The 13,036-nt window shown below is 38.3% G+C and overlaps 4 protein-coding genes across 5 annotated transcripts; 3 read left to right on the top strand and 1 right to left on the bottom strand.

Annotated features, from left to right (window-relative positions):
- Nucleotides 1-789: 789 nt before the first annotated feature.
- On the bottom strand, nt 790-2,112 carry LOC6506867 (60S ribosomal protein L8). 2 transcript variants are annotated; one of them, XM_032454130.2, is made up of 3 exons: nt 2,025-2,112; nt 1,672-1,811; nt 790-1,602 (listed from the first exon to the last, which is right to left on the bottom strand). In XM_032454130.2, the coding sequence occupies exons 2-3, from the start codon at nt 1,807-1,809 to the stop codon at nt 970-972; spliced, it is 771 nt and encodes a 256-aa protein (XP_032310021.1). In that variant the 5' UTR covers nt 1,810-1,811; nt 2,025-2,112; the 3' UTR covers nt 790-969. The 2 variants fall into 2 exon arrangements, with proteins under 2 accessions (XP_032310021.1, XP_032310022.1); XM_032454131.2 differs by having other exon boundaries at nt 2,021-2,038.
- A 4,130-nt stretch (nt 2,113-6,242) lies between these two features.
- On the top strand, nt 6,243-7,717 carry LOC6493122 (aldo-keto reductase family 1 member B1). Its single transcript, XM_001957056.4, has 6 exons — nt 6,243-6,400; nt 6,514-6,681; nt 6,735-6,907; nt 6,964-7,108; nt 7,169-7,366; nt 7,426-7,717. The coding sequence occupies exons 1-6, from the start codon at nt 6,323-6,325 to the stop codon at nt 7,615-7,617; spliced, it is 954 nt and encodes a 317-aa protein (XP_001957092.1). The 5' UTR covers nt 6,243-6,322; the 3' UTR covers nt 7,618-7,717.
- Nucleotides 7,718-8,457: 740 nt separating this feature from the next.
- Nucleotides 8,458-9,853, top strand: LOC6493123 (1,5-anhydro-D-fructose reductase). The gene is made up of 6 exons (XM_001957057.4): nt 8,458-8,602; nt 8,685-8,852; nt 8,910-9,082; nt 9,148-9,292; nt 9,350-9,547; nt 9,600-9,853. The coding sequence occupies exons 1-6, from the start codon at nt 8,525-8,527 to the stop codon at nt 9,798-9,800; spliced, it is 963 nt and encodes a 320-aa protein (XP_001957093.3). The 5' UTR covers nt 8,458-8,524; the 3' UTR covers nt 9,801-9,853.
- A 499-nt stretch (nt 9,854-10,352) lies between these two features.
- LOC6493124 (transmembrane protein 267) lies at nt 10,353-12,051 on the top strand. The gene is made up of 3 exons (XM_001957058.3): nt 10,353-10,792; nt 11,059-11,159; nt 11,218-12,051. Exons 1-3 carry the CDS (start codon nt 10,600-10,602, stop codon nt 11,593-11,595), a joined length of 672 nt encoding a protein of 223 aa, XP_001957094.2. The 5' UTR covers nt 10,353-10,599; the 3' UTR covers nt 11,596-12,051.
- The last annotated feature ends 985 nt before the right edge of the window (nt 12,052-13,036 follow it).

The raw sequence follows: 13,036 nt of genomic DNA, 5'->3' as shown, positions 1-13,036 counted from the left end.
AATACTAGCTGTTGGATAGTTTTTGAAGGATATTTTTTAACCAGATAGTTTTTAAATAAAAAATAAATATATTTTCTGGTTTTTACTCATGTAGCATGTACTCAAGTAGCTGGCTTTTCCTCTAAATTAAAAAAAAATTATGGTTGCATTTCTATATTTTTTTATGTTTATTTTGTTATTCATTATATTATTGTTTTGTAGACTTTTTTATAACTTCTTGATGAATAAATTCCAGTAAAATATATATTTTCCTTAAACTTTCTGATCTTTCAAACAAAATGATTTTTAGATAAACTTTAAACTTGGCGCAATAAAGTTTTATCTTGTGAACCTTTAACTTAATTCTATAAAATTATCAATTGTCTCAACTGTTAATTTTTATATAACATTTAAATATATTCCAAATATTCTTTATTTTAGAATCTATATTCAATAGATATAGTTATTTACAGTTTAAATAATAAAATTTTCCTTTCAAAATCCGATTTTCTTTATTATGCTTTAATTTCATTCAAATTGAATTAAAATTTCTATTCAATTTGTTTACAATAATTTTAAGTAGAAAAAAAAAACAATAATAACCCCATCCTTTATCTGGGGTTTGTTCATGTGGAAGATTACAAATCTTATAAAAAAAAAAACTGTTTGAAACAGTATTAGTAATAACGAAATCGTCTAATATGGCAATAGGAATTTTTGGATAGTTTTTTCTTGACAATATTTAGTAGATCTACTTTAGAAAACTTTCTATTTCTAAACCTCCATTAATAAAAACAATAGACAATCAAATATTTTTACAAATAAGTTTTATTCCGCCGTGTCACGTGTATGCCGAACACATACAGATTTTCCATGTAAAATAGCGTTTTTTCAAACAGAGCCACACACAACAGTACTACTACTAGAACTGGAGCACTACTGATGAACTCGGGCGGAATTTGCTCCACGCCGGACTCCCGCAACCAGTGCTTATTTGTCCTTGGAATCACCCTTTCCACCACGGATCCTACCGGTACGACGGGCAGCGATGAGACCGACCTTACGACCGGCGGAGGTGCCTCGCTTGACGGTAGAAGCCTTACCGATGTGTTGATGGTTACCACCACCGTGGGGATGCTCCACAGGGTTCATGGCCACACCACGCACCTTAGGCCAGCTGTTGCGCTTCACCTTGTACTTGTGGTAGGCACGACCGGCCTTCAGGATGGGCTTGTCGATACGACCGCCGCCGGCAACGATGCCGACCATGGCGCGGTTGGCGGAGGGCACAACCTTCTTGGCGCCAGAGGGCAGCTTGACACGGGTCTTCTTGGTGTCGGGGTTGTGGGCAATCACGGTGGCGTAGTTGCCAGAGGTACGGGCCAGACGGCCGCGATCACCGGTCTTCTCCTCCAGGTTGCAGATGATGGTACCCTCAGGCATCTGGCTCAGGGGCATAACGTTTCCGATCTGGAGGGTGGCCTTGCGACCGCAGTAGACGAACTGTCCGGTGTGCATGCCCTCGGGGGCGATGAACAGCTCCTTGCGGATCTTGTAGCGGTAGGGATCGCGGAAGTGGACGACGGCCAGAGGAGCGCCACGGCCGGGATCGTGGACGATGTCCTAATATCAAGAATAATAGTATTAGTTTCATTATGGAAGGGAAACCTCAGGTGGGGGCGGGGTACTCACCTTGACAACACCGCGAATGTAGCCGGAACGCTCGGCGAAGTCCAGGGAACGCAGCTTAGCGGCTCCCTTGCGCTTCTTTACGTGGGCCTTGAAGACAGACCCGGCGCCTTTACGCTGTGCACGAATAACGCGACCCATTGCTGCAAAACAAAACCAAACCCAATCATTAACATTGGCATTTAAGTCTCCACATCACTGGTATCCATTGCAAGATAGTTCGCCGCCGCATCCAAAAAATATTAGGCCCAAGGGCCTTTATGCAGGTCGACAACATTGTTTTGTTTTGTTTCTTTGTTGGATGCAGCGAAATAAACTTTAATTTTCGCGATTAAAATTTCCATTCCTTCACCTACCAAATCCAAGAAAAGAAAGAGAGGAAAATACGAAAGGCTAGCGCAGCCAACTTCACGGCGTTTATCGCGTTAACAGCGCTCTGTTAAGGGTACGTGGTGTGCTGTTAACGCAAAGTATTTTTTACATAAATACTAAATTTAAAACATATATAATGGTATTAAATTAAATTTAATTTATTCAGAAAATAATACGTTCTTGGGCAACAACGTTACTTTTTTAATAGTTTCGAATGATAGAGAATGAAAATACCAATCATTTAAGGTATTTTATTTAAGAATGGAATGAACAATGACGAACATATGAGCCATTACTCGGTGCCATATTGCCCTTTCCAAACATTTTTAAAAATATGAAAAAATATATTGATTTGAAAATTCATTATGCGATTTGATCTAATCGATCTAATCAATCGATCTAAAAAATCGATTAAGGTACCTATTTGAAAATGGGATGAATATTGCCAGAGATATGGCCAGCATTTGCAACCAATAAACTGAGTATTTTTGAAGGGCATCCCAAAGAACGAACATAAAATTCATTTTAAAATTGATGACGGGATTTTGATGCAGATTGATGCGGAATCGACACAGAAATCTCGTTTAAGGTATTCCGCTCAAGAATCGGATGAATATTGGCCAAGATATTGCCATCGTTTGGGGCCATATTGTGCTCCCCATACATTTTGAGTATTTTTGAAGGGGATCCCCTAGAAAAATGGACGAAAAATGGATTTGAAAATTCATTACGGGATTTTGATGCAGATTGATGCGGAATGGATCCAGAAATCGTTTAAGGTATTCCGCTCAAGAATCGGATGAAAATTGGCCAAGATATGGCCATCGTTAGGGACCATATTGTGCTCCCCATACATTTTGAGTATATTTGAAGGGGATCCCCTAGAAAAATGGATGAAAAATGGATTTAAAAATTCATTACGGGATTTTGATGCAGATTGATGCGGAATCGATCCAGAAATCGTTTAAGGTATTCCGCTCAAGAATCGGATGAAAATTGGCCAAGATATGGCCATCGTTTGGGGCCATATTGTGCTCCCCATACATTTTGAGTATTTTTGAAGGGGATCCCCTAGAAGAATGGACCACAAATGGATTTAAAAACTCATTACGGGATTTTGATGCAGATTGATGCGGAATCGATCCAGAAATCGTTTAAGGTATTCCGCTCAAGAATCGGATGAAAATTGGCCAAGATATGGCCATCGTTTGGGGCCATATTGTGCTTCCCATACATTTTGAGTATTTTTGAAGGGGATCACCTAGAAAAATGGACGAAAAATGGATTTAAAAATTCATTACGGGATTTTGATGCAGATTGATGCGGAATCGATCCAGAAATCGTTTAAGGTATTCCGCTCAAGAATCGGATGAAAATTGGCCAAGATATGGCCATCGTTATGGACCATATTGTGCTCCCTATACATTTTGAGTATTTTTGAAGGGGATCCCCTAGAAAGATGGATGAAAAATGGATTTAAAAATTCATTACGGAATTTTGATGCAGATTGATGCGGAATCGATCCAGAAATCGTTTAAGGTATTCCGCTCAAGAATCGGATGAAAATTGGCCAAGTTATGGCCATCGTTTGGGGCCATATTGTGCTCCCTATACATTTTGAGTATTTTTGAAGGGGATCCCCTAGAAAGATGGATGAAAAATGGATTTAAAAATTCATTACGGGATTTTGATGCAGATTGATGCGGAATCGATCCAGAAATCGTTTAAGGTATTCCGCTCAAGAATCGGATGAAAATTGGCCAAGATATGGCCATCGTTTGGGGCCATATTGTGCTCCCCATACATTTTGAGTATTTTTGAAGGGGATCCCCTAGAAGAATGGACCACAAATGGATTTAAAAACTCATTACGGGATTTTGATGCAGATTGATGCGGAATCGATCCAGAAATCGTTTAAGGTATTCCGCTCAAGAATCGGATGAAAATTGGCCAAGATATGGCCATCGTTTGGGGCCATATTGTGCTTCCCATACATTTTGAGTATTTTTGAAGGGGATCACCTAGAAAAATGGACGAAAAATGGATTTAAAAATTCATTACGGGATTTTGATGCAGATTGATGCGGAATCGATCCAGAAATCGTTTAAGGTATTCCGCTCAAGAATCGGATGAAAATTGGCCAAGATATGGCCATCGTTATGGACCATATTGTGCTCCCCATACATTTTGAGTATTTTTGAAGGGGATCCCCAAGAAAAATAAACGAAAAATGGATTTGAAAATTCATTACGGGATTTTGATGCAGATTGATGCGGAATCGATACAGAAATCGTTTCAGGTATTCCGCTCAAGAATCGGATGAAAATTGGCCAAGATATGGCCATCGTTAGGGACCATATTGTGCTCCCCATACATTTTGAGTATTTTTGAAGGGGATCCCCAAGAAAAATGGACGAAAAATGGATTTGAAAATTCATTACGGGATTTTGATGCAGATTGATGCGGAATCGATACAGAAATCGTTTCAGGTATTCCGCTCAAGAATCGGATGAAAATTGGCCAAGATATGGCCATCGTTAGGGACCATATTGTGCTCCCCATACATTTTGAGTATTTTTGAAGGGGATCCCCTAGAAAAATGGACGAAAAATGGATTTGAAAATTCACTACGGGATTTTGATGCAGATTGATGCGGAATCGATCCAGAAATCGTTTAAGGTATTCCGCTCAAGAATCGGATGAAAATTGGCCAAGATATGGCCATCGTTTGGGGCCATATTGTGCTCCCCATACATTTTGAGTATTTTTGAAGGGGATCCCCTAGAAGAATAAACCACAAATGGATTTAAAAACTCATTACGGGATTTTGATGCAGATTGATGCGGAATCGATCCAGAAATCGTTTAAGGTATTCCGCTCAAGAATCGGATGAAAATTGGCCAAGATATGGCCATCGTTTGGGGCCATATTGTGCTTCCCATACATTTTGAGTATTTTTGAAGGGGATCACCTAGAAAAATGGACGAAAAATGGATTTAAAAATTCATTACGGGATTTTGATGCAGATTGATGCGGAATCGATCCAGAAATCGTTTAAGGTATTCCGCTCAAGAATCGGATGAAAATTGGCCAAGATATGGCCATCGTTTGGGGCCATATTGTGCTTCCCATACATTTTGAGTATTTTTGAAGGGGATCCCCAAGAAAAATGGACGAAAAATGGATTTGAAAATTCATTACGGGATTTTGATGCAGATTGATGCGGAATCGATACAGAAATCGTTTAAGGTATTCCGCTCAAGAATCGGATGAAAATTGGCCAAGATATGGCCATCGTTATGGACCATATTGTGCTCCCCATACATTTTGAGTATTTTTGAAGGGGATCCCCAAGAAAAATGGACGAAAAATGGATTTGAAAATTCATTACGGGATTTTGATGCAGATTGATGCGGAATCGATACAGAAATCGTTTCAGGTATTCCGCTCAAGAATCGGATGAAAATTGGCCAAGATATGGCCATCGTTTGGGACCATATTGTGCTCCCCATACATTTTGAGTATTTTTGAAGGGGATCCCCTAGAAAAATGGACGAAAAATGGATTTAAAAATTCATTACGGGATTTCGATGCAGATTGATGCGGAATCGATCCAGAAATCGTTTAAGGTATTCCGCTCAAGAATCGGATGAAAATTGGCCAAGATATGGCCATCGTTTGGGACCATATTGTGCTCCCCATACATTTTGAGTATTTTTGAAGGGGATCCCCTAGAAAAATGGACGAAAAATGGATTTAAAAATTCATTACGGGATTGTAACAAAAAATCGAAAAAATAATAGAATCGGATGAGTATTGGCGAAGATATAGCCTTCGCAATGACTCCTATTGGCCTTCCAGGCCATTTCATCATTTTCGAAGAGGATCCCCCACAAAATTTATTAAAAAATCTATGGATTGAATATTATTTAGAAAGGTTTTTTTGCAGATTAATAGAGAATCGAAGCACAAATCGTCTTAACTCTAATCGAATCGAACACAAAAGTCTACCCTAGGAACGGATGCAAAGTAGCCAAGACATGGCTTAGCGACCTCTTTAAATATTTCCAATTTTAAAAGAGTGGATTTTTTTGAAACGCCTGCCATCTAAAGCTTTAAGCTTTTATACATAATTTTGAACTTTTGAAAAAGTTCTGAAAGCTTGTTTGACAATCGAGTTCCCCTCACATTGGCGAGAGCCGACCACCGGCTGTGATGGGAATTGAAATTTGTATTTTGAAGAGCAGCCTGCGATTCACTCAGTACCTGTTGAACCGCAAAGATGTCCGGCAGCAAAATTCCGTACGTAAAGCATAACAACGGCACCCAGATCCAATCCATCGGACTGGGAACCTACACTGTGAGTAGACTTTTTAGAGATCATGTTCCTGATATCGATCGGTTAAATAATTGCCGGCTTATCAGCTGAAAGAAGAGAATATTAAATTGTTTTATTGTTTCTCCCTTTTCAAGTCATTGGGCGGGGACTGCGAGAAAGCCACTCTCCATGCAATTGATGTGGGCTACCGGCACATCGACACCGCCTATTTCTACGAGAACGAGGGCGAGGTGGGTGCAGCGGTCAACCAAAAGATTAAGGAGGGTGTCATCAAGAGGGAGGACATCCACATCACCACCAAGGTAGGATATCGCATTCAACTTAAAAACTCATATAATAATTCAAAAATTATCAGCTTTGGAGCCACTTCCATGAACCAGAGAGGGTGGAGTACGCCTGTCGTAAGACTCTCCAGAACTTTGGTCTGGATTATGTAGATCTTTATCTGATGCACTGGCCCTATTCCTATGTCTACCGGGGCGACAATGAAATGATGCCCACTGATGCCAAAGGAGAAGTGGAAATGAGGTGAGCTTTCCTAACATTTTAAAGTAGTATTCATTTAACACTAGTATTGATTTTAGCGATGTTGATTACCTGGACACCTGGCGTGCCATGGAAAAGCTGGTGGAGCTGGGCCTCACCAAGAGCATTGGCGTTTCTAATTTTAATTCCGAACAACTGACTCGGCTTCTGGCCAACTGCAAGATCAAGCCCATTCACAACCAGGTACGTAAATTGCGGTTTAGTGTTATACAGAAATTCGATAATATATAAACACCTTTCCAGATCGAATGTCATCCAGCTTTGAACCAGAAGAATTTGATTGCTCTGTGCAAAAAGAATGACATTGTGGTGACCGCTTACTGTCCGCTGGGCAGGCCCAATCCAGCGGAAAAAACTCCCAATTATATTTACGATGCCAAGGTCCAGGCTATCGGAGACAAGTATAAGAAATCTACGGCCCAAGTGGTGCTGCGCTATTTGGTAAGAATCCTTTGGTTGTCTTAAAATTAGTTATAAAACTTAGCTTTCTTATTTCGTAGATTGAAATCGGAACTATCCCGCTACCCAAGTCTTCAAATCCCAAGCGCATTGAGGAGAACTTCAAAGTCTTTGATTTCAAATTGGATGCCGAGGATCATGCCATCTTGGATTCGTATAACACTGGCGAACGTCTGATTCGAATGGTCCATGCCATCAAAAACAAAAACTATCCCTTCAGCATTGAGTTCTGAGATGAAGGATGAGCGATATTATATTTTTTTTTCAAATGGTTCTTTATGATTTATATGTTTGTTAAAAAATAAAAAAGAGAATATATATAACTAGTTTAAATTTGTTGTATTTATTTTATTTTAATAAAATATATTGGATGTTGATTAATCTGTTATAGTTGATTATTGTTTTGTATAAAGTTGTGTTTGTTCAAAGATTAAACACATACGTTTCTTTATGGTCTTATCACTTAAAGTTTATTTTTATTACTTGTTTTCTACTTGTTTACAGGGAAGTAGACAAAAATTAAAGGGGTTTTTAATTTGCTATATATACCAAGAAGTTTTTAGGATCCCATCAAGAATTGAGGTTTATTAAAATAAACTATAACTAAATTATACAAAATTCCCGATATATATAAATAGTAAGGGAATCACATTTTTTTTACGAGCTTACGAAAATGGATCTCAATTTATTAAATTATTATTTTTGAATTATTAGCTTAGGTTTAGAGAATGGACGAATTATCAGGATTTTGTTTTATATTTATGGAAATGTTTCTCATCTTTTAAAATATATTTTTTGGCAAATTATTATTTTCCATTATTATCCCTTTTGAAAAGAAAGTTGTTAAATATTTTGTTTTTTTTTTGTTTCATTTTTAAACCCCATAAATAAACATGTAATAAAGATTAATTCGCGTTAACGTCTAACAGCCACCTTAACGTCAAAGCCATGTCATGTTAACGTCATTTATGGTGAAAATACGTTCAATCAATTTTGCTGTTTCATGTTGTTGGCACTCAAAGATCGCACAGATACAGATACTTCACGTGCAATTGCTCGAAATAAATAGTTTAGTGAGTATTTTAGTTAAAAGCCATAAATGAAATTGCTCAGTTAGCGAGCAACTACCGAACCAGGAACATGTCCACCAACAAAATTCCCTATCTGAAGCACCACGATGGAACGCAGATCCAAGCCATAGGTCTGGGAACCTACTCGGTAAGTGGAGATCGAATCTCTGATATTGGTATCTTATCAGCTGGAGAGGATCCCCCCGATAACCTTCGATTCACCCTTTTAGTCATTAGGGGGCGATTGTGAGAGGGCAGTTCTCCATGCCATTGATGTGGGCTACCGGCACATAGATTGCGCCTATTTTTATGGAAATGAGAGTGAAGTGGGAGCAGCAGTCCGCCAGAAGATCAAGGAAGGAGTCATCAAGCGGGAAGATATTTTCATCACCTCCAAGGCGAGTTTTATACGGTGTCAAATGCTAACCTTATTTTCAATTAAATGTTTTTGTTAGCTTTGGAATCACTTTCATGAACCGGAAAGAGTCGAGCACGCCTGTCGTAAGACCCTCGAGAATTTCGGTCTGGAGTATGTGGATCTATACTTGATCCACTGGCCGTTTTCCTATGTTTACCGCGGCGACAATGTTATGACTCCCACCGATGAGAATGGTGAAGTGGAACTTAGGTGCGTATTGGTTACACTTTTATATACTTTTTACTAAAATTATTTATTCATTATCCTTCCGTTAGTGATGTAGACATCCTAGATACCTGGCGTGCTATGGAAAAATTGGTGGAACTGGGCCTTACCAAAAGCATTGGTGTTTCCAATTTCAACTCAGAACAATTGTCTCGCCTTTTGGCGAACTGCACAATTAAGCCAGTACAAAATCAGGTATTTCATATAATATATTAACTAATTAATCGTAAATAACTAAAATATATTTTCCAGATCGAGTGCAATCCCGCTTTCATACAAACGCAGCTCATCGAACTCTGCAAGAAGAATGATATTGTAGTGACTGGCTATTGCCCTTTGCGCAGAGGTAATCCTGCCACAAGGACACCCAATTATATCTATGATGCCAAGGTGGAGGCCATTGCTGATAAATACAGAAAGTCCACCGCCCAAGTGGTGCTGAGATATCTGGTATGAGTTACTTTTTATAAAAGAGTTATTAAAACTTATATTCCTTTTGCAGTTTGAGCTAGGAGTTGTGCCTTTACCAAAATCATCCAATCCCCAACGTATCCAGGATAACTTTAACATATTCGACTTTAAGCTTGATGAACTGGACCATGCTGTCCTGCAGACCTACAACACCGGAGATCGTCTTATCCTTGCCAAACAGGCCATCAAAAGCAAGAACTATCCCTTTAATGTTATTGTTCCCTTTTGTTAAAGTATTTTAATTAGTAAAACGTGTCTCGTTTTTAGTTTTTTTCCATAGAAAAATATGTCTTGATTTTTAATTTTATGGTCCAGTATATTGTATTTGTAAGAGATGATTTTTGAAGAACAAAAACAGAGAGAGCTTTTTCGCTCAACTAGTTCAGCAAGAACTAAAAATTCGCATGGAAAATTCCACTTAAAGGCACTTATACCGATGCAGTTCGGCCTACAACTGTTTTGATTCAATTATTCAATTGTTATGCACAAAAGTAATGCAAATTAAAAAACCTACATTATTTTATTGAAGAATATCATAAATCTTGCAAATTAAGTTGAAAAGAAACATGGCGCGAAAACCGAATTCATATCATATTCATTTAAAATGCAAAGAATACAAATAAAAGAATCAAGAATATGAAATGGCTATTTTTTCTATTTTAAAATAATAATTTTACTACTATTATTATATATATTTTAATTTATAAACACTCTTGACTTATTTAAACCGTTTTATACGATTTTTAAATCAAAATAGAAGTGCTGGTATATTTGGAATAACCGTTTGGCGTTTTGGTCCTCCACGGTCACACTAAATGCATTACAAATGTAAAACAAAGTATCTTATCCTCGCCGGGATTTCACAACAAATTGGGAATAAACAAAATGCTAACAGTACGTGGCCAAGGACATTACCCTGAGGAGCAAGTACTGGAGTAGTAAGCCATCCCAAGAGATCCCCGGAAATCCGTCCAAGACGTGGAGAAACCACAGCAGCCGATCTAGCCGGAAAAGTCGAGTGCCAGAAATCGATGCCCCACTGCCACACAATGGTTTACATGCGGATAGTATTGACGACCTTGACGACCATAACGTGTCTTTTGGGGGACAACTTTGTGGAGCTCACCCAACATCCGCTCCTCAAGGCCCTGGCGGACAATGCCACCCATGCGGCCATCGGAGCCCTCACGGGGATTGCATTTGCCATGCAGTTCTACGAGAGGAGTTAGTAGATGTTTTGTATTTAGTTATTAAATTATTTATTCCTTATTTATTTGCTGTAAGGGGAAATTGAACATTTTTCACAATTCTATGAAATTCAATGTATTTTCGTTGGCGTGTTTATGCATTATCTAATCTTAAATGTCTGCAGAGAATTTTTGATAAGTTTGTTTAACCTTTTTGCAACTTGACTTAATTTTGATTTTATAACAAGCACAACCACTCTTGCCTTGACCAAAAATAATTGCTTTGAATTGATTTTTCTTTAGCCTCGCAACTTTTCGGCTGGATATTGATTTTCACCTGCTTCGTTGTGTCATCGTTCATTGACCTGGACCACTTTGTGGAGGCACGTTCCTTGTATTTGGAAGTAAGTGGGTTAAATACCAAGGAACTCTTTAAACTGAATGCCCGTTTTTCTTTCCAAGGATGCCACCAACTTGTCAAGAAGGCCGTTTCTGCACTGCTCTACTATTATAGGTATAATATTGCTGTTCTACATATGCACCGCCTGTTTAAATTACTTCCGGACCAGCCTAATGCTGGGATCGCTACTCTGTGCCTTCATAACTCACCACACAAGGGATGCAGTGCGTCGGGGGTACTGGATATGCCCAATGGGACACACGGACCGAGTGCCTCAGCTTGCCTATATACTGACCACAATCCTGACGCCCCACTTGCTGGGTTACCTGCACAATCTGTGCCGAAGTGCTGTTGTTTTGAACTTTCTGGGTCAATACATTAAGCTGAGCGAGGGAAACTATCGCAGTTCCGCTGCCAGCTATCGTTATATGCAGGTCTAGATTAGCTAGGAACTTTTTGTGATACATCTGCAACATCATCAAATGGTAAATGCAAATGCTTTTAAGGCTTCAAGTGCTTTAGGATTAGCTTTAGAATTGAATCAGCTAGAAACCAAAAAACTTCCACACTACAAGACACAATTTTACACACTCAAAATCGAAACTAACTATTCGAGTACCTTTTTTAGGGGAACTAAGCTTCCCGTCCACTTGATTTTTCTCTGTCAAGTAGCATGTAGGTTTTTACTAGCATCTAAATACAGATAATATCCGAATTTGTGATATGTAGTACATAGTGAGACTAGAGAGTAACGAGCATAGCGCACAATGATATGTAATCGATCTTAAACTTCCAATTTGACTCTTTGTAATGTAGGCATAGGCAAGCCATGTAGTCTGTACGAATTTTAAGCTAATCGAACAATAAACTCAATGTAATTGCCTTAAACTACTAAACTGCTGTATCATCGGCCTTGTAATCACGGTCGTGCGTACTTTATTTAATCCAATTGATTATTTTGGACGGACTTTAGCCACAATTTGGTGGCTGTTTATTTGTGAGCCGAATTACTTGCCATTTACAAATTGGCCCTAATGGTTCGGAACGCTCTGAAGGAATCCCATCATAAATCGACTTTTCCGCGGATTTTTCCTAGTCAATTGTGGCTATTTTTAACAAATTTAAATTTAAATTCACACCATTATAAATAAATCACATTTCGATTGAAAAAGTTCGGAAGGAATATATATAAAAAAGCATTGTTTTTCGAAATTCTCCTACGTCTTTCGGCAGAAAATGACGGCAAAAAGTTTGCGGGACTAACTATTGGGTAATTAAAGATCCACGTGTGATTGCACAAAGAAAACACATTCCAGGGTATTGTCGATCCCAGAATTTCCCACGCATGCCCATTAACAGCGCCACTATAGGAAGACCAACAAAAAATCATTGTGGATCTGTTGGCAACACCCACAAAGCAAATTTGTTTGACATACACAGGGAAATAATTCCTTTTTGTTTCCAAATTGTTTATGCGGTTTTATTTATTTGTTCTTCATTATGTTTATTCTTAAAAAATATTGTGCGATGTTTCTCATTAAAAATATTAAATAATGAAAAAAAAATATATAATATTTCAAAGAAGTTATTTGATTTAAAAAAGTGTGTGTTCTGTAAAGCTATTAATACTATGGTCATTGGCACATTTATTATTGAAATTTTAAGATTTAGAATCTGTCCTTTTAAATTAGTGCCCAAAAACCTAAAAATTCGATTGGCAAATGACAAATTGATTCACTTTTACATCCATTAATCTGACATGAAATTTATGCCGACAGGGATTTAATGATTGGGTTCTGATTTAGTGATTTCTTCCTGTGCACAAATAATGATGTTTTTGGGCTTGGTCCCGTCTCGTTAGTGGACATTTATGTATGCGGC

Source organism: Drosophila ananassae, chromosome 2R (assembly GCF_017639315.1).
Source record: "Drosophila ananassae strain 14024-0371.13 chromosome 2R, ASM1763931v2, whole genome shotgun sequence".
Classification (NCBI taxonomy): domain Eukaryota; kingdom Metazoa; phylum Arthropoda; class Insecta; order Diptera; family Drosophilidae; genus Drosophila; species Drosophila ananassae.
The sequence above is the reverse complement of the archived record's forward strand: the minus strand, read 5'-3'. Positions and strand labels throughout refer to the sequence as shown.

Excerpts from the sequence above, each read along its gene's own strand:
- LOC6493122 (XM_001957056.4), top strand. The coding sequence starts at position 6,323 with ATGTCCGGCAGCAAAATTCCGTACGTAAAGCATAACAACGGCACCCAG. Across the intron at positions 6,682-6,734 it reads ACATCCACATCACCACCAAG|CTTTGGAGCCACTTCCATGA; the intron begins GTAGGATATCGC and ends AAAAATTATCAG. Across the intron at positions 6,908-6,963 it reads AAAGGAGAAGTGGAAATGAG|CGATGTTGATTACCTGGACA; the intron begins GTGAGCTTTCCT and ends TATTGATTTTAG.
- LOC6493124 (XM_001957058.3), top strand. The coding sequence starts at position 10,600 with ATGCCCCACTGCCACACAATGGTTTACATGCGGATAGTATTGACGACC. Across the intron at positions 10,793-11,058 it reads CATGCAGTTCTACGAGAGGA|CCTCGCAACTTTTCGGCTGG; the intron begins GTTAGTAGATGT and ends ATTTTTCTTTAG. Across the intron at positions 11,160-11,217 it reads CACGTTCCTTGTATTTGGAA|GATGCCACCAACTTGTCAAG; the intron begins GTAAGTGGGTTA and ends TTTCTTTCCAAG.
- LOC6493123 (XM_001957057.4), top strand. The coding sequence starts at position 8,525 with ATGTCCACCAACAAAATTCCCTATCTGAAGCACCACGATGGAACGCAG. Across the intron at positions 8,853-8,909 it reads ATATTTTCATCACCTCCAAG|CTTTGGAATCACTTTCATGA; the intron begins GCGAGTTTTATA and ends TGTTTTTGTTAG. Across the intron at positions 9,083-9,147 it reads AATGGTGAAGTGGAACTTAG|TGATGTAGACATCCTAGATA; the intron begins GTGCGTATTGGT and ends TCCTTCCGTTAG.
- LOC6506867 (XM_032454130.2), bottom strand. The coding sequence starts at position 1,809 with ATGGGTCGCGTTATTCGTGCACAGCGTAAAGGCGCCGGGTCTGTCTTC. Across the intron at positions 1,603-1,671 it reads ACATTCGCGGTGTTGTCAAG|GACATCGTCCACGATCCCGG; the intron begins GTGAGTACCCCG and ends TCTTGATATTAG.